At 40.0% G+C, this 20,579-nt stretch overlaps 1 protein-coding gene across 1 annotated transcript in view; it reads left to right on the forward strand.

Moving 5' to 3' along the window:
* LOC138814151 (phosphatidylinositol 3,4,5-trisphosphate 3-phosphatase TPTE2-like) overlaps nt 1–20,348 on the forward strand; it is a 70,529-nt gene extending 50,181 nt beyond the window's left edge. Inside the window, exons 18-24 of the mRNA XM_070003091.1 lie at nt 2,914–2,975; nt 6,650–6,730; nt 10,938–11,043; nt 13,882–13,970; nt 15,998–16,090; nt 18,562–18,632; nt 20,225–20,348. Of these exons, the coding sequence (XP_069859192.1) occupies nt 2,914–2,975; nt 6,650–6,730; nt 10,938–11,043; nt 13,882–13,970; nt 15,998–16,090; nt 18,562–18,632; nt 20,225–20,333 (611 nt within the window). The 3' untranslated portion in view covers nt 20,334–20,348. The remainder of the gene's footprint in view (nt 1–2,913; nt 2,976–6,649; nt 6,731–10,937; nt 11,044–13,881; nt 13,971–15,997; nt 16,091–18,561; nt 18,633–20,224) is intronic.
* Nucleotides 20,349–20,579: the final 231 nt, after the last annotated feature.

The raw sequence follows: 20,579 nt of genomic DNA on the forward strand, positions 1-20,579 counted from the left end.
GAATTTTAATGCCATGAAGACCAAGTTGAGTGTTTCAGGAAGATTCCATGAAGTTCACTGATGGTATATATTATCACAGCTAAATCCAATTCAAGGAAGACCACTAGCAAACAGTGAGGGAAAGCCTCCAGGAAGAAAAGTGTAGGATTCTGTATCTCGATTTCTCTGGCCAATTGGAAATGACAGGTTGTTGATGATACGATAATCCTTATACAACAGGCCTAACTGTTCCAGAATAATCTTTATACAACAGGGCTGCCTTTTTCCAGAAAGAACTCCACCTGGGAGAGGCTTAGTGATAAATGCTTGACAAATGATTGAAGAAAGCTACTTCATTGCTTCTTGTTTCACCTGGCTGAGAGGACACATAGTGATGCTGAAGCTGTACTTATCCACAGCACAGGCACATGAATCTGCCCCATATGGTGTATATAGACTTGGAAAAAGAGCTTTTTTACAAGTTTCCTTTCAATGGGAAAAGATCATTCTTTTGGAGACCCAGAGCTGTTCTCCAGAACTGACAAGTTTACAGTCAATGAAGCTGAGAAGCAATAGCCAGCATTCTTCTCTAACAGGAAGTTGCTATGTCTCATCTTCATAGCGACAAGTGGCATTAACTTCCCTTTGGAAGTACTTGGTTAGAATACTGTTCTTTAAACTTGGTGGAGAAGTTGAGTTCATTATAAAATGTTGAAGAGATAGATAAAAAAATGTTATGCTTCTCAGGAAGATGGGTATGCTAGGAATTGAATAAAAGCAACTAAGTTAAACTCTACAGATGATTATAGAAAGAGAAAAGACAACATTTTTTCAAACCTAAATACATGTGTCGTCCAAGGAAGGCAACATAAGAAATTTTTGAGGATGAGTGATTTGAAGCAGGAAGGAAGTCAAGGGTAAGCTTTAAAACACTATAACACACACACACACACACACACACACACACACACACACAAGTAGAGGCAGATGCAGACAGACAGACAGACAGACAGACAGACAGACACACACACACACACACACACACACACACACACACACACACAAAAGTAGAGGCAGATGTAGAGAGAGAGAGAGAAGAGAGGAGAGAGGAGAAAGGCAGGCAGGCAGGCAATCCAAAGCAGAAATTAAGCAAGTACAGTACAGCAAAATACTGAGAATTACAGAACCTGAGGAATATAGGTCCAAGAGTATTCATTATAGGTTCCTCTCTACATTCTTATCTTTCAAAAATGTTTGCCCTACAATTCAAATAATACAAGTAGGAACAACAAGTGCTAGCTGCTATTTTGGATTCCTACCTGCATTTGAACTCAGCACCTCACACCTGCTTGGCAAACACTCTACCACTTAAGCTGTATGCCCAGCCCTGTTTTGCTTCAAAGATTTTTTTTAGATAAGGGCTCATATTTTTTCCTGAGCTGGCTGCAGACTAAAATCCTCTTTTATGGATATAAACCACCCTGCCCACTTTGTTGGTTGAGAAGGAGGTTTTGCCTGAGTTGGCCTGGAGCCACAAACCTCCTAATTACTTCCACCTGAGTATCAGGGATTATAGGTGTGAACTGCCATGCATGACCTAGTTTATCTTTTTCTTACATTCATTACAAATGAGATGTTTCTATTTCTCAATTGAAAATCTTGAGATAGGCACCCTGAGAAGGAATCAGAACCAATACCAAAAGCACACTTTGGAGTATTTCTGAGTGTACTATTATACTGCAATGAAGGTTTCTTTTTTTATTTTTAAATTTTATTTTTATTATTAAGTAGTTGTGCAAAGGACTTGTTAGTCAACAAAGTATGTATATGAATACAACAAATCTTGATCAATGTCACCTCTTTCAACAGTCTCCCTTATCCCTCCCACCAAAATCATTTCAACACTTCAATACTTAACATTTAGCAGAAAGAATCCCAAGAGTACTTTCTATGTGTGAAAGGGTTTTTTTTTTTTTTTTTTTTTTTTTTTTTTTTTTTTTTTTTTGGAGAAGGTATTTTAACTTTCTTCACAAGGCGATAAATAATTTCCAGGCACTTATACATTTTATTGCACTTGAGACCTGAGGACCAATTGAATAGAATTGAGTCTTCTCATAGCCACCTAATCTTTGATAAGGGAGCTAAAAAAATAGAATGGAAGAAAGACAGCCTCTTCAGTAAATGCTGCTGGCAAAATTGTTTAAACACCTGTAGAAAACTAAAGATAGATCCCCATATATCACCCTGCACCATAGTCAACTCCAAATGGATCAAAGACCTCGAAGTCAAAGCAGACACCTGAAAACATTGCAGGAAAGAATAGGAGAAATCCTAAGTCTCCTTGGCAAAGGCTGAAATTTTCTTAATAGAGACCCAGAAACATAACAAATCAAAGAAAGATAGGACAAATGGGATTGCATGAAACTGCAGAGCTTCTGCATGGCAAACAAGCTAACAAGATGAATAGAAAGCCCACGGACTGGGAGAAGATCTTCACTAGCCATACCAAAGACAAGTGTCTCATGTCTAAAATATACTTAGAACTCAAAAAATTAAATCCCCCAAAAATAAATCCTGAAGGAAACAACCTCCCGATCAATAAGTGGGCTAAAGACTTCTCTTCTAAACAGAGACTTCTCTGAAGACGAAAGAAGGATGGCCAATAGACACATGAAGAAATGCTCAACTTCTCTGGCCATAAAAGAAATGCAAATCAAAACAACACTGAGATTCCACCTCACCCCAGATAGAAAGGCTATATACAACAAATCTAATAACAGCAGATGCTGGAGGAGATGTGACCAAAAGGGAACACTACTGCATTGTTGGTGGGGGAGTAAACTTGTCCAGTGATTTTCGAAAGCAGTATGGAAATTCCTCAAAAGACTACACATGGAACAAAGGTTTCTTGAACTAATTTTGGCTCTTTTCTAGGGCGCACGGGGACCATGATTTGTGTCTGCCTAATTGCAACTGGCACATTTTTAACCGCCAAGGTAGGATAAAGATTTTTATACTCTCTCTCATATTCACTGAATGTGCTGGTTCTGAAACATCACTGGTAAAATGATAAGACATGTCTTACCTCATGGGGATTCACTGAAAACCTAGATTCGTGCTGTCTTGCTTAATTTAAGTGGCCTGGAATCCTTGTTCTGGGCAAGGACAATAGTGACAGCAGTGATGCACAAATGGAAGGGAATGGCAAAATTGAGAATAAGATACACAGCATTTTTAAGGCATACTTTTACTATCTGCACATAGTTGCCATTCAACAAAGTAGTTTATGATGGTGTAATTCAATACTTTTTAGACATTGTCTAAAAAGGAATGTACTCATTACCTGACTTAATTGTAAACCCTCTGTACAGTATTTTCACAATAAAAAATTAAAAAAAAAGAAATCTGACATTATCTAAAAAGGAATGTACTCATACCGGACTTATGGAACTGTAACCCCTTCTTTACAGAAACTTTATAAAGAATTTGTAAGAGTATTAATAAGCTGGGCACTGGTGGCTCATGCCTGTTATCCTAGCTACTCACAAGGCTGAGGTCTGAGGACTGTGGTTCAAAGCCAGCCTTGGCAGGAAAGTCCATTAGCCTCTTATCTTCAACAAATCATTCAGAAAACTGGAAATGGCTCAACTTGAAGAGTGCTTACCTTGCGATGAAGAGATGAGCGACAGCCCAACAAAACACCAAAAGAAAAAAAAAAGAAAAAAGAGTAATAGGAATATAATTGTTTTAAAGAATCAAGGAAAAGTTGGGTATTAGTGACTCACACCTATAATATTAGTTACTTGAGAATCTGAGAACAGGGGGATTGTGGTTTAATATTAACATGGATGTTATTCTCCTTCACCTCCCCAAATTAGATAAAGGTATATAAAAATGTTTTTGATCCCACATATGGTATATATATATGCATATATATATGTAAACATATGACGAAGCTAGGAGGAGGGGACAGAATCAGAAGGAAATGAGTGAAAAATACATCAGCTGCACTGGACATTGATGATAGTGAACTAAGCTGCTCAAGGGCAGAGATGGGAGAGAGGGAATAAGAGAAAAAGAGGGAACAGCTTACATTAAGCACCCTATTTGGAAAAAAGAGTTGTATTGTCAAAATTTATAGAGATCACAAGCTTTATAAACCATGATAATGAAAACTATGAAGGCTAAAATGTGTTTGTGAATTTGGCTAAGAAGCACTTTCCCACAATTTTGTGAAGTTTTTGTAATCACTTAATCTCAATTAGAAAATTAAAAAACAAAAGAGCAGCTCAGGCAGAAAAGCTCATGAGACCCCTTCTTAACTGCTGGATGCAACAATCATCCCACCCTATGTGAGAAGCTAAGATTGAGGGGATCTCACACCCAGGCTAGGCTGGGTACAAGATTCCATAAGACTCCAGCTCCACAGAGGTGGCAAGCAGCTATCATCCCAGTGATGATGAAGAAACCTGTAGTAGGCAGATCATGGCTTAGGTGCATGCCTGAGTAGTAAGAAAGTGCAAATCATAAAAGTAACCAGCAAAAAACAAGCTTGAGAGCCTCGCTTAGCAGTATCACACCAGTCTAGCAAGCATGAGACTCGGAGTTTTTAAAAAAAATGAACAGTACTACCAACAAAACCAACAAACAATCTAATGTCAGCTTCTGTGTGTATGTAGCATTAGGATGTGAACTCAGGACCTCTGCTTCCTACCCAGGTGCTCTCTCATAAGCCATGTCTCCATCTCTTTTCTACATTGGCTATTTTTGAGATAGGCTGTCACTTGCCAATGGTCTGCTTTCTTTCTGTCCTACCTAAGATGACAGATACAGCAAACCATAATCCTCTAGTTCTCAGCCTCTCAAGTATGTAGGCACTAGCAACTGGCAGTTGTCGTCATTTTCTTTCTTTTTTAAAATATTTATTTATTTATTTATTGTGAAAATACTGTACAGAGGGGTTACAATTACATGGGCAAGATAATGAGTACATTTCTTATCAAGCATTGCAGCCTCCTCCTTTGTTTCCCCTACCCATTCCTTCCCATCCTCCCCCCCCCACCCTCCACCAAATCCTCCTCCCCCCGCCCACCAAAGTTGTAAAGTTCGTTTTCAACATAATGACTTATACTTCTCATTGTTGTAACGGGTCCACCTGTATCCTTATTTAAATGAGTTGTTTTTCCCCTTCCCCTCCACAACTATACCGACATCAAATACAGTGAAAGCAGGGGTTAAACTGTGGGGGAGGGACATACAAAGCAACAAAGAAATAATCTTATATATGCATTAGAAACAATCACAGAAAGAAAAAAAAGATTTGAATACATATCTTAGGGTTCATTTCCCTAACATCACCTTATCTGACCTTTTCTGCTTGAAATGTCATCATTTTCAATAAAGACAGGAACCCCTTGGGGAAGTTTGAAGGTAAAATTGAGTAAAGCCAACTTGAGCCAGTGCAAAATAAATTTTGTCTGCCATCATGCTGCATGCTAGGATCCTAGCTCTCAGGAGAAAAAAATCTACCAGTGCAGTGTAGGTTGCTCTACACAAAGAGAAAACAAAACCCTCAGTAATCAGATGCTTCTGAAACCTTCCCAGTAATGTGACCACTTCTTTCCTCAAAATAAGATCTTGATGAACTAGAATTTGAATTGCTAACTTGATACAAGTTGCCACATTTCAACTGAGAACATAGTCTGTCTTCTATTTTCTTATCTCTGATAGCCAATAAATGGGGGATCTGTGGCCTTTATGAATTTCTGCAGAGACATGGTGGGTTGTTATGACCTTGTGAAGGGGGGTACAGTCCTACTGACATGTTCCTCCTGGGGAGCTACCACCTGTAGGACAGAGAGCCCTGCTCACTTCTTGGCCTATAGTCTAGACAAAAGAAGAAATGGATTTAGCACTATATCCATCTCTGTAGTCCTATCCTTCTGTTTTCCTAACTTGGGACACACAGACTTGGAAAATGGGTGTTATACCCCTGCTCCCCATGCTCTCAGGGGCTAATGGGAAATACCATATCTACCTTCAGGCTGGGCTGGTTAGACTATTACCTAGGGCCCAAGGACCTGGGGAGAAGAAGAAAAAACAAAATGACTGTTCTAGGACAATGTTTCCCAAACTATAACCAGTCATTTATATAATCAGCTTACTAAATTGTGACTAGAATTTTTTTTAATGGAAAGGAATAGAACAGAAGAGAAAACATGAAAAGTTTTGGGATTCTTTGTCTTGCTCTGAGTGTGTGTGTGTGTATGTGTGTGTGTGTGTGTGTGCGTGTCTGAGTATGTGTGTGTGTGTGTGTGTGTGTGTGTGTGTGTGTGTGTGTGTGTGTCCTAGGTGTATTTGTATGGATCCTAGTCCCAAACACAAAATGAAAGACCTCTGCTTCAGTCTGTGTGCCTCTCACTGGCTATACTGCAGGTCTCTGGGTTCTCTTTGGATTTCAGTCTTCTCATATATAAAATGAAGGATAGGAAGAAGAGTTGGACCAGCTGATTTCTAAGGTTGGTCTAGCTCTTAAGTTCCATGTCTTTATGAATCTTGAACTAGGAAAAGTCCTTGACATGGCTTTCTTCCTTTTCTTGTTTTGAGTAGCTCTGTGCAAAGATTGCTGATGTGAAGGTGAACTGTGGTTGTATCATCTCCTTTTCTGTAGGAAAGCCTGAAGTACTTTGGGGATAGAAGAACCGACACAAGTTTCAGCAAGAAATTTCAAGGTGTTGAAACTCCTTCCCAAGTAAGTTTTCTCTTTTCACCAGGAGTGTGTTCGTAGGGAGGGATTAGTGGCAGCTTCAATTTGGCTGCATTTGAAATCCTTCTCTAACACTCAATTAATTCAGCAAGAGCACTTGTGACTTGTAACACTTGCCTGATCTCTTTAGAGGATCCACTCTGTAGCCTCTAGGGTTGCCTAGGCTTGGTTCTGGCCAGAGCATTCTACTTTCCATTTCATATTCCTTATTATTTGTGCAGCTTCAGGAGTTGTTTCCCCTCCACAAGAAGGAAGGTCTTTTGCTTGAGGTTTTCCTCACACCTGAAGATGATCTCAAATCTACTAGCCCTTGATTTCTCTGAAAAGAGGGATTGGATCTTTCAGGAACCCCTGAAAGACAATGAGCAATTCAATCTCTCTAGAACATCACCAGGATTGTTTCTTGATCACTCTCCCTGTGTGGCTAAAAAGAGGTCAGAGAGGAGAAAGAATGAAAGAGACACACACCAAGAGTTAGAAATAAATATACACCGACACAGGAAATGAATGAAAGAGAAGGAAACGGGAAAAAGAATATTTTTAGAATCCTGTCAGGGCAGACATTAGCATACTCATGTTTATTGTTCCATACTTGAAACATTCATGTGAACTATATACTATTATCCTGCTTTTCCTCTGAAAATTTCCGAACATACTGCATTAGACTATTGGTCACTGTGACAAATACCTGACAAAAGAACTTCAAGTGGGGAAAGATTTATTTGGGCTCACAGTTTCAGGTTTCACTTCTTGGCCACTTGATCCCACTGCTTTGGGCCTAAGGTGAGACTGACAACTTCTGTCAAGGAGGGTGTTGTAGAGCAAGGCTGCTCACCAGGAGGTGGCCAGGAAGCTGAGTAGCAGGAAGGGGCAGGGACAAGATACATCCTTCCAGTGACTTCCTTTCTCCAATGAGGCCCCACCACCTAACATTTTTCCCACCTCCTACTAATATGAACCCCTCAATGGATTAGGCTACTGCTGAAGTCAAAAGCCTCATGAAACAATTACTTCCCAACACCTTACCTGGTACACTAGGCATCAAGCCTTTTACATAGGAGCCTTTGAAGAGCACATTTCATAAAAAACCCTAACACACAAGATGGAATTACACAGTCTATTCTTCAATCATCCTCTCAACCTATAGCCAATCATGCTACATGCATTCCTTCCCTACTCTCCTCCTGGGTACCCCTTCCTACCCTTTCTTTCCTAAACCAGGAATACTTTGAAGGAAATTCTACACATCCAATGCTTTTATCTCACAAGTACTTTGGCATGACACTCAACATATGCACTTTTAAAAAATAAGCCAATAAAACACCTAGCCAGGAACTAGTGCTTCACACTTGTCTGTATTCCTTGATGCTCAGGAGCCTGAGATTTCAGGGTGGCTGTGCTTGCAGGAAAGCCTGTGAGACACTTCTCTCCAATCAATTACCAAAACAGCTGGGGATGGAGTTGTGATTGAAGTGGTAGAGCACTGGCCTTGAACAAACAGAAAAAGAAAACAACAAATCCAACTACTGGTTGCCTCTAGCTCATATCTGAGGATCATGGTTCGAAGCCAGCCTAGGCAGGAAAATTCATGACACTCTTATCTCCAATTATTACAGATGTGGAGTTGTGGTCAAGTGGTAGAAAGATTACCCTTGAGGACAAGGCTCAGGGTTAGATCATAGGCCCAGAGTTCATATCCCAGAATGCACACAAACAAACACACACACACACACAAACACAAAAACACACACACATAAATACAATGCTGACATTAATTATATGCACAAATATTATAATTTAATACTGCCTGTTTAGCATTAATTTCCATTCTACATATAACTCTCAAATACTAAACAAAATTACACATTTCATTCATAATCACAACAATTCTGTTAAAGTTTGTTGGTCTCTTTTTTTTTCATAAATTACTTTCTGAAGAAACCAAGGTATTTATATCATAGAGTTTACATTCCAAACTTTCTTAAGCCATCTGAGGACTTCCTATTCATTGTCTCCTTTATTATTGTGGACCACTATGGGAGAGCACTTTTATGCAAATTGGGTAGTTAAGGATAGTTGAGAGAAATTAACATTTTGAACTAAGCACTCAAATCTGGTTCTGTTGGAGTCACAGTCCATCATTTCCCATGCTGTGCATAGCTGCTCATCCACACATTCTTGTCTTCAAACCATGTAGGAGCTTGTGGGGAATGCCTAGAGATTGGGTGAGGTGGTGAATGGAAGTTTTCGATGGCAGAAGTTGATAGATTTGAACAGCATTTTGGCCTTGTGAACAGTCCACTAACTACTGGTCTCGAGTTTGGCCAACAAAATTTCAGCCTTATCCATGGATATACTTTCCCCTTGTCCAAGTGACCCCACTAAAAAAGAGAAAAAAAATGTAGCTATGAAGCCTAAACCTATGAACTTAGCAAACTCCATTGCTAATGATGCCATTTCTGCTAACATCCACAATGGCTTCCTTCTGCAACCAACTATACGACCTGAGCTGAATTAACGGTCTTGTACAATGTGGTATTTCCACATGCTAACATCCATAATAACTCCCTTCTAAGACAAACTTAAGTATCTTGAACTGAACTTACAGTCTTCTACAATGTGATTTTTCCACACCTTTCTACTACACAGAGTAAGTTTACTGCTTCCCGACATGCCAACACTTCGTCCCCTCAAGCCTTTCTTCACACAGGCCCCTTAGCCTACAGTCCCTTTCCATTCCCAGCATATAGTAGTCTCTGCCCATTTCAGGTCTGGCAGCCCTTTGAGGGCTTGTGAGGAACTATGCCATTCATTCTGTAGCCATTTCAAATGCAGTGTATGGATCCCCTTAAAGGCAATTCCCATGTCTTGCTGAAATTCCCACCCTTTGCATCCCAAAGTGCTTTGCCAGGTGGCAGAGTGTCTTCCTTAACTGAATATGTGCTCACTAGGTGTCAGTTGTCTTAATATATAAGGAAGCCTCTGTTGCTTTAAGCTGAATCAGGAGAAGGAAGAGTGAGAGTAGAAGCAACTTGAAGGGCTCCGTGTATAGAAGTGGAGAATCTGATAGCAGAAGCTAAGGAGATTGTACCGGCATCTCCTTCTCATGTCTCCATACATCTCCCTTCCTCACATCTGCAGTCACACAGTTTCCCTGACTTCAGTCCAGACCTGACCATAGCATGGGCTACAGCTCTTCTGTTTCACTGGGAAAGCAAGGCAGGTGTTGGCAAGGCTGCAGAACTGAGTCCCCTTGGTTCAGAGGTCCTTATTACACAATGCCACATTCCACCCTCCATTGTGACATTCTTTTTGTCACAGTGCATGCACCTGAAAGGCAAGAATTTTCAGGAGTCTTTCTCACCACTGCCCTTTCATCTGTTGAATTCTGGGACCTTGTGCTTGGTAGCCTTTACTTGCTCATAACAAACACTTTACCACATCTCTGGCCCAACTTTTGCCTACTGGTTACATATGATTCTCCCAAACTTTTCAGTCCTGGCTGGCTTTAGTCCTCAATCTTCTGAGCCTCAGCCTCCTGAGTAACTAGGATTACAGACATGAGTCACTAGCATCCAGCAAAACTACTTTTGATAAGTGGAGCTGTGGCAGTTCAGTCGATCAGCTCTTCCCCGTTGGTTCATCACCAGGACTCTTCAGTTGCACCAAGAGAATTCCAAAGAAAGCCCTTGTAAGCAACTTGCTATCGAGGGGAATAGAAGACTAAGAGAATTGCAAGGTTCTCTTACAAAAATATATTTGAGAAAAGGGAAGATGAAGAAACACTTATCTCTTAGGAACCCCTCAAAAGTGACATATAATCATCTACTGTGGCTCTGTATGGAAGTCTCATTCCCCTTGAGAAGCAAACATAGTCCTTTCTCTAACCCATGGCATCAGACTCTGCCATAGTTGTTTTAGCACCTTTATTATTCTCATGGTCAAAAGCAAGCCTATAAGCAAGGACTAGCTCCTTCCATGGTACTCTCTGCAGGTCAGAGGCCAGTGCTTTCTCCATAGAGCTCATTAATCATGGGGAGACAAATAAAAAAGACTCTTGATTATGTAATGGCACACTATCAATGTTTTCTTCATTTCTTATTGCTCTGAACATGGTGTAACAGAGAGAGATTAGAATACTGACTTTAAACCTTGCATTCCAATGCAATTGAGGCCTCTGGTTGCTTTACAGAGTCGATACGTTGGTTATTTCGAAACCATCCGAAATGTATGTAACTGGCAGCTACCATTGAAGAAAATACTCAAAATTACCAAGATTGTCATTTACTCCATTCAAGGTAAGCGCTTTAATTTAAAATGGAAGGATGGGTTGAGAGGATGAATGTTCCACTACTTGAGAGCGGTTTGCTCATGGTTATGTACATAGATGATCCTAACTCACAGCTGTGTAAGTTTCTCCACGGGAGAACTCCTCCCTCCAGAGCTGCCATGACAGCTACTCTCAGATGCCTCCCTTCTTCCCTTGCCCATTTCCACTTGAGGGGAGGGCTCCATCTCCTTGCCTTCTCTTCTCATTGTTCCTGGTCTCAACTTAGGTAACACTTTTCAAGGTGGAGCCTTTACAGGAGAAAGACCCATGAACCCTATCGACTGCTTCTTTCTCAGACTAACTTCTCATTCCTGGTTCATCTCAGCAATGCAGGCCCTGTATCATTTTCTCCTGTAGTCCTTCCAGAGAAGATTTCTTCTAAGCACTCTGATCTTTCTTTTCGCTCTTTCCTCCTCCTCCAGACATCTCATCACTAACACCTCCATCAAGGCGTTTTACTTTATTTGTTGCCACATAAGGCCAGGCTATATGCTAGCATTCACCATGGGTTGTCAGCAGAAAAGAGATATAAGTGCATAGATTCAAAAAGCCAACTAGAAGCTAGGTGTTCCTAAGACTCAAGCCTAAAGTCCTAGTTACTCAGAAGGCTGACATCTTTAGGATCACAGATTAAAGCCAGCCCAGGAAGAAAAATATGTTTCCATTTCCAAGCAAAGGAAGTAGAGTTGGAGATATAACTCAAGTGAAAGAGTGTCAGCTAGGCAAGCTGTGCAAGCTCAAAGCCTTGACTTCAAACTCTGGCAACAGAAAATGGAAAAGTCAGACATCATTTCCAAGCACAATTAGGTACTGCAGAGAAGCTTCCTAAAGGGCAGCACTTGTACTCACCCCCTTTCCACACCTGAATCTCCATGAATATGGAAAGGGTTGGGAGAAAGTGGTGTTTTACTAGAGTCCTTTACCTACCAACAAGTTACTGCCTACTTTCAAAAACGTGAGGCTGCCTAGTTTAGGCATCTCATTATTCCTGGAATGATAGGCACTTAGCACCATGTCCACAAAGTTGTTCCAGTGGCCTAGCTCAAACTGTAATCTTCCCAAACTCAACCTTCCAAGCAACTAGGGTGACAGGCATGAGCCACTGATACTTATCCACTCTAGCTATTGTTGAGATCAAGTCTCACATTGCCCCTGCTGGCCTAGAAAAACAGTGAGAGAGGTTATTGCTTTGGGGACAAAGACCTAAACAGGTAGAAGATGGGTGAGACACAGAATTTTCACTTCATTTTTTTCCTTCTACTTTTTACATGATGAAATACATTTATGTGGTTTAAAATTGTTTACATATGGGGAAAATTAAGGGCTTAAATCCATGTTCTTGTTATGCAATAAGAATTGGACTTAGTTCTACCTTTGATTCATTGGTAGTAGACATGGATAGAAAGAAGTTGTGCAACCAAACAGGAGCGAGGGAAATGCAACATAAAACCTTGCTTCCTCCCAAAACTCATTCACATAATGGTAGACAAATGAAATTAACAGAAACCAAAACAAGACAAAATGAGAAGAGCAATCAAGCATGGTTAATGGGCCTTTTTGTGTCAAGGTGAAATTGGCAGGGTTGAAAGGAAAAAGTGAATTCTGGGATCTGAAACCAGGTTTTGGAGGAAATGCTAAAGGAAGTGGGGCCATCTGAACTGAGGTAAAAGGCATAGGTTGAACACTGTTGGCTCAAGCTAGTTATCCTAGCTACTTAGGAGGCTGAGATATGAGGACTGTGATTTAAAGCCAACCCATATAGACACCACTCTTATCACCAGTTAATCTGTAAACAGTCCAAAGTGGAGGTAGAACTGGTAAAGTTCCACCATTTCACAAACAGCCATAACAGAAAACATGAGGCCCTGAGCTCAAGTCCTATTCAAGGGAAGTAAGTAAGGTCCAAAGAGAAATTATGTATGTTTTCTCTCACATGGAGAAGCTAGATCTCTAATAAATCAACAGTAAATGCATATGAGGTTGTTTATATGTGCACACAAACATATTAAGGGAAGTATGGTATTTACATGACAGAACCCAAATGGTGTAATTCCTTAGAAAAATGAGCTCATGGTGCAACAAAGTGAATGCCAGGAAACACCAATTTCTTGAAAAGCATGTGGTGGGGGGGAGGTAGTAAGGAGGAGGGTAGAGGAATGAGGACAGGTAGAGGGGAAGACAGTCATAATATTTCATGTGTGCCCTATGAAACTAGGAAAATTGAGAGAAGGATGGGTTGGGAGGGATTTGAGACAATGATGAAGGGGTTATATCCATCAAGATGCATTGCACTAATAAACTGATTTGGTAATGGTAACCCCTTTGCACAACCACTTCAAGATAATAAAAGTGCAAGTGAAAAAAAGAAAGAAAGGGGCATAAGACTATTGCTCTGAATACTTGCCCTCTGTTTTTCTAGAGATGGATTTAGAAAGTGGACTTAAATTAGGGCAAGTGGAACTTACATTATTATCATACAAGTCTCAAGAAAGCATCCCATTAGCGAGAATCTTTGTAATTCCCTTATATGTTTTTCCTTTTTTCCGGAAAGCTGAAACAGTAAGAATTTATCTTTCAGAAACTAAACATGCAACATGTATGTTTTTGTCTCTTTCTCTCTCATCTTATATACTGCTTTAGGACATAGAAAACATTTTTAAGGACAAAATCTATGCAAGATCAGATGATTAAATATCGTCACAATGTGAGCTGGCATTGTTTTCTCTCTTTTTACTCCATCCTGTTAACTGGCAAGACAATTTGCTCTGTACTCTAACAGGTCTATTTTTTTTAACCTTTTCTTCAGGGATAGGACAAGGAGACGGGAAGGACCTGAATATTGAAATAATACTTCAGCACAAGACTGTGCTTACTTGCACTCTACAAACCTGCACGGTGAGCAAAAGCACATGAACTGAGAAGTCTAGTGTTTGTTTCAAAATACCCAGTCCAACAGTCATGCTGACCAACCCAAACCATCACTCACCACAAACAGACCCATGCTACCTTCTGGTCACCATCCAACTTGCAGTTCCTTAGTTCAGATGCAAAGCAGATCCTTGTTCCAAACAGTTCTTGTAAGACATTTCTCAAACTATGCTTCCATTTAGTGCTCCTTTGTTTTCACTTGCCCACAAATGCTAAGAATGTACCCAGGAATCAATCAAGTTTTTAAATACCTACATCTGGTTAGCATTTGCTCTATTATTTTCCTTTTGATCTTTTTAAAAAATAATTTCTTAGATAGCTCTGATTCTCCAATTTAGGGTTCTTGAAGATCACCTTGGCACTTGTAAAAGTGGAATGTTGTAACTCCAAAGTAGGGTGCAGAAACTCTCCACTCAGTAATGTCATCAGGGACTCTAACTCAGATGTTCTGTAGGATGTCACCTTGAGACATGGGGAGAAAGCATATAGACTGAGGAGGTACCTCTTTACCTCCAGAAGTAAGGGGAAACATTGTTTAACTGAAATGTTGGAGAAATGATCAAGACTGTAGACCTTTCCTGGAAGAAATTAGCAAGTTTCCTTTGGACACAAAAGTTTAAAAAATATTTCCCAGGTTCTTCTTATAAGGTCTCTACACATACACACACACACACACACACACACACACACACACACACACACACACACACACACACACACACACACACACACACACACACACACACACACACACACACACACACACACACACACACACACACACACAGAGTCCTGGAGCTTGAACTCAGAGCATAACTGCTGTCCCTGAGCTTTTGTGCTCAAGGCTAGTGCTTTACCATTTGAACCACTGCTCCATTTCTGGCTTTCTGGAGCTTAATTGGAAATGAGAATCTCATAGACTATTTTGTGTAGGCTGGCTTTGAATCTTGACGCTGAGATGTCAGCCTCCTGAGTAGCTGGCATTACAGGCATGAGCCTGGTATCTGGCTTCATAGGCACTTTTAAAACTGTTACTGATTGCTGTTTGACTTCAGTTAGAGTACAGCATTGTCCCATTTGTTAGGAAATAGAAAGACTTGGAAAAAGTTACATTAAGTGAAGTAATCCAGGCCCAAAGAAACATAGGTCCCATGGTTTCCCTTATTTGCAATAACTAGTATATGTCTGAGACAAACAGAAACTGTCAGTGAAGTTGATGCTAAGCGAAATGAACCCCAAGATAAGAATTCAAATGTTTTTTTCTTTCTTGCATTTGTTTCCAACATATTTATAAGATGATTTCTTTGTTGCTTTGTATGTCCCTCCCCCAGGTTATAAGCCCTGCTTTCACTGTATTTGATGTTGATATAATTTGTGGAGGGGAAGGGAAAAACAAACTCTTTAAATAGGGTTGCAGGTGGACCCATTACAACAATGAGATGTACAAGATTTTATGTGGAAAAATGAACTTTACAACTTTGGCTGAGTGAGGGGTAGGAGGATGGGGGTGGTAGAGGGGTGTAGGGGTGAGGGTGGAGAAGGGAACAGATGGTATGGGGAAACAAAGGAGGAGGCAACAATGCTTGATAAGAAATGTACTCACTATCTTGCCCATCTAACTGTATGGGATTTTCACAATAAGAAGAAGAAGATAAAAGAAAAAAGAAAAAAAATAATCCTTCCTATTGAACATATAAGTGCCTTCTTGAAAGAAGGTAAAATCCAATGATTCACATTCAACTGTAATGTTCAATAGGTAAAACCTCCATGAGAAAAATTTCTCAGCTGTGCTCTATTATAACTCTCAGACATTTTGATCTCATGTAAACAATAGTTTTACAATGTAAGAAAAATCATTACCACTTATTTCTATAGGAAATGACTGGCCTGTGAAACTAAGAGTACATATTGGTTTTAGGATGCTTGGATGAGGGAAAATGAATAGTTATCAACAGCTACATTGATCATTCCTAATTCCATGTATTCATTCATAGGTTTTTCATGATCCTGAAAAAAACAGGGCAGTATTTATTGTCCCCAACTGCCCGGACTTACAAAATGATGTCAAAGTGAGGTTTTTGTCAATGGTGAGTCATCAAGAATTCTCTATGATTCTCTTGTCGTCTGGTCTTTTGAATGATTTTGGTTCAAGATTGCCTTTGTTGCAGTTCTGGACAATCCATTTCTAGAGAAGGGGAGGAAAACAAAACCAAAACTATCACCATTTCTACTACACATAAATACTTTTCTTCACTTTTTTCAGAAGTGTATGTAATTGATATCTAATTTCAAAACCAAGATGCTAAAAACAAAAAGGTATTGTTTCCACTGCCCAGCAATATGAACAGTTATACTGTGTATCTTTTAAACACATTGTGATCAAAGTGTGCACACATTCCCCAAAGTGACAGACATTTTACTTTCCTGTGAGTTGATATGTGCTATCATTATCTATTACTATCATTACTATAACAGTGTGGAATTTCTAGTCATCACAAGTAAAATGCCATGACTGTTCTTCTGTTTGTAATGACTCTTTAGGAAGTCATCTGTCACAACTATCAATAAGAAACTTAAATTTCATTCTCTATGTCTCCTTCATTACCTGCTTACCCACTACTGAAGGGTATTGAGATGGTAAATATGTGGAAGCAGGTGACCACTGGGGGTAGTCACTCTACTGGAATGTTGTCCCTTGGATAAGAGAACCACTGTGAAATCTTGCTCAGATAGTGATCTCTAAGCAGAAACTGTGATTTCTTCCCTGGTTCAGGGAACTTTGGGAAGAACTAGTTTTAGTGATGATCAAGGGTTAAGATGTAAAGGCATGCTTGTAACAATTGAGAAAATTTTGGCTCACTTTGGTGTGTTTTGGGCCATACTGAGTTATGAACTCAGAGCCTCACACTTTTGCTCGCTTGGCTTGCTTGGCTAATCTCTATCACTTGAGCCATGCCTCCAGCCCAGTGTTTTGCTGGTAATTTTGGAAACAAAGTATGAGTTTTCTGCCCAAGCTATCTTGGACCCTCCAGAACTCAGCCTCTTGAGTAGCTAGCTATCATCAATATCGATGGTTCATTATTCAAAGTAGCTGTTGGTTAGAGAAATAGATATGTCTTCTATTTCTTTGAGCATAATCTCAAGGACTGTCTCTGGACAAAGATCATGAATTCTAGCTTTGTTCTGATGGGGCTCCAGGTGAGATGGCTGTGGATGCTGTACAGGTGTCTTTCATAGGATGGTTGTTTACCCTGGTGGCGAGTAGTTTAATGCCTAAGTGCCCCACTGGTGGTGACCATTCGACTTTCTCACAGGAAATTGGTTTGTGCTGGCAGATGACCAGTTGCTCTTCTCTGCCTTGCTGTGTTTTTACTTTCTTTCTAACAAAGTGATCACTCTAGAAAACTCCTGAAAACAGGGCAGGTGTGCATGCTGGTCAGATAAGGCACCAATAAAACAGCACAACAAAACACAGGAAATAAGAGAAACAGTTGATGACAGAGAAAGGACAGGACAGCACATCTCCCATGGCCAGTGGAAAGAGAGGAGCCACCCAGGACAAACTGATACCTGACCAGTGGTGGGGAGACCTTGGTTAGTGCTGTAAACACAGGTAGTCACTAGGATAAACCTTCCCAGGTCTCTGGGAGCATGGGGTCACTACAGCAAGTACATTGTATCTGCTGTCACATAGAGAGTTGGTCACCAGAAGATGGGTGCATAGGACAGATATGTGGGTCAGAAACGGTTCGGGGTGCTGTGTCCTGCTTCTGGAATGCCAGTCTTTCGTACATTCAAAATGAATGCAGAGGAAACAGAATCAATGAAGAATTCACCACTATATGTTTGGGTGTGTACAGGTACAGGTCTTTAGCTGATTCTTAGGACTGTGCAGTCAGACTGGAAGATCCTTGTCTATATTTTCATGGGGAAAACATTTAACAAGTGGACTGGGTGCCGTATGGTAATTCCATGTTGAATTTCCTGAGGAACCACCGGACCCTTTTCCACCATGACTTGGGGTATATTTTTTTAGCATTTGGGTAAGCAAGGCTTGAGGGACTCCAGTGCTCGGTGGTTTTCCTTAATTTTCATGGTGATCCTAATGCGTGTGACATTAGAAGTCAATCTTGCCACCACTTGGATATATTCTCTGAGGAAATGAAATGTCCATTCAAACCCTTGGAGTTGTTTGGTCTGCTTATGTTTTTATCTGGCTTTGGTTTTTCAATCGAAAGGGTTGTGAATTCAAGATGTTCACCAGACACAAGATTTTCAAATATTTCCTTCCATTCTGATGCTCTTTTTTCACTCTGATCATGTCTTTTATGAAATAGAAGTGAGCATGTTTTATATTTCACCACACTAATTTTGACACTTTCTATTTTTTGTGAAAAGTTTTCTCCTATAGCCTCTGAGTGCTTTGTTTATAACAGAATGCTGCAATTGACATATACATAAAGGAATAAGGAGGGAACTTCAATACCTTTGTAATCATTAGTTGGTGGTATCCATTTTGTTTTAAAAATCACATTTATCTTTAACCATGTGTTTTTAGAATCTTCCTATCCACTACGACGAATGCGCCTTCTTTTTCTGGTTCCACGCTTCCATGATAGAGGGAAACAGGTAAGGCTATAATGTAATCCAATAGAAACTGTTTCATTCTCATGTCTGTTTCTAAGGTATATTGGCAAATATTTTTGCCCACTGTCCTCAGTTTATTTTCTACAAACATAACTCCTGAGCAACCACCTCACTTAAAACGCAGTTACTCAAACTGTAGGGATGATCAATTTCTCTCAGGCAAGTGTACATCTGCTCAGTTCCGGGAATATGGCAGGTCCTCAGAAGGTGCCAATTGACTGGGACATGATTGGTATGATTGGCCTAGGGAGGCATTAGCTTGTTTCAAGCTGCTATTGGCATATTTCCATTTGGGACAGAAGTTTTAAGACCTGATAGGCATTAACAAGGCACAAAAGCCTTCATCAGATAGCCTCCCATAGAAATCCATTCTCTAATGATTGAATTGATTCATTGTTGCTAAGAACCTACTACCTTACCTAGAAACTCATTTGTGAAACTGCAAGTTCTCAGCTTTTCAGGAGGATTTGTCCTGTGCTGATAAAAAGAAAAACATTTTCAAGATCATTCAGATCAGAGATGAAGTGCCTGTCACTGTGTCCTCATCTATGTGTGAATGATACTACTTGTTACATCCAGTGTCACTCTGCTCTTCAAATCGACACTGGGCCTAATACTTCAAGTCTAGTAAGAAAGCACCAAGAAAGTCTCACTTCTACAGATTTGCAACTCACAAACATTTTGACTTGGCAAAAAGTAAACTCTGCACTTATGGGAACTTTTTTTTAAAACCAATTTCTCTAGTTGTACACAAAGTGTGTGAGGAGCTAAGACCTCAACAAAGATAGGGCCTTTACTTGTTGCTACCTGTCAAACTGCTTCTTGTTAAAGCATAACTTTGTCCTTTCTACCACCATGATCCCAGTAGAGATCATAAGAACATTTGATTTAACTTCTGTATATGTTTCTGGAAAAACTGGTATCATTTCATACCTTGCTTTTGTAAAGCTGTTTCACAATGATGAGGTGGTTGTTTAGACAAAAATAGCAACTTCATCACATAAGGGAGATATAGCCAGACACCACTGGCTCAATGGCCAGTTATCCTAGCTATACAGGAGGCTGAGATCTGAGGATCATAGTATGAAGCTAGCCTGGACAGAAAAGTTTGTGAGACTCTCATCTCCCATGAGCCAGTGAAAAAGCCAGAAATGCAACTGGAGTTCAAGTGATAGAGGGCCAGCTTGAGCAGTAGAAGCCAAGTGAGACCACAAGGCCCACTAACGCCTACCCCCACTACCCACACAAAAGAAAGAAACAAAACAGTATTTAATTACTGGCTGTCATCATATGCCCAATGTATTTCATGGTAACTTTTTCAATTATAAACACTTCGTTTGCTCACACTAGTGTCACTAATTCCTTAAGAGGCATGTTGTCACTGATATGTTCATTCCTGAAGCTTAAGGTCTTGTAGGTCATACCAAAAAGATAGAATGGGCTAAGTAATGAAAACAAGTGGGGCTTAGATCCTGGTTGCAGCCATCACATCTCTTTCTAAACAAGAGTGTCTATTGAATGACTTTTCTGTAAGCCCTGAACTAAAAGATAACGCTTTTTCTTTCTATCCTTAGACTTTATTTAACAAGGAATGAGTTGGATAATCCTCATAACAAAAACACCTGGAGTATATATCGTCCCGATTTTGCTGTCGAAATCATCTTTGAAGAAGTATTTTTATAAGAAACAACCTATATATGCCCCTATTAGTTTAAGTCTTGTATATATTAAATAAATTATGTATTGTTAAGTTATCTGTGCATGAGTGCGTGTGTGTGTGTGTGTGTGTGTGCACGCATGCTTGCAATGCAACTTGAACTCTGACCCTTAATTTCAGCTGATGCTCTACCACCTGAACCATGCTTCTACTTCCAGCATTTTGCTAGTTTATTCACAAGCACAGTCTGGAGTATCTTTCTTCCCTGGTTG

This window comes from Dipodomys merriami, unplaced genomic scaffold (assembly GCF_024711535.1).
Source record: "Dipodomys merriami isolate MVZ:Mamm:240054 unplaced genomic scaffold, mDipMer1.0.p SCAF_6, whole genome shotgun sequence".
Classification (NCBI taxonomy): domain Eukaryota; kingdom Metazoa; phylum Chordata; class Mammalia; order Rodentia; family Heteromyidae; genus Dipodomys; species Dipodomys merriami.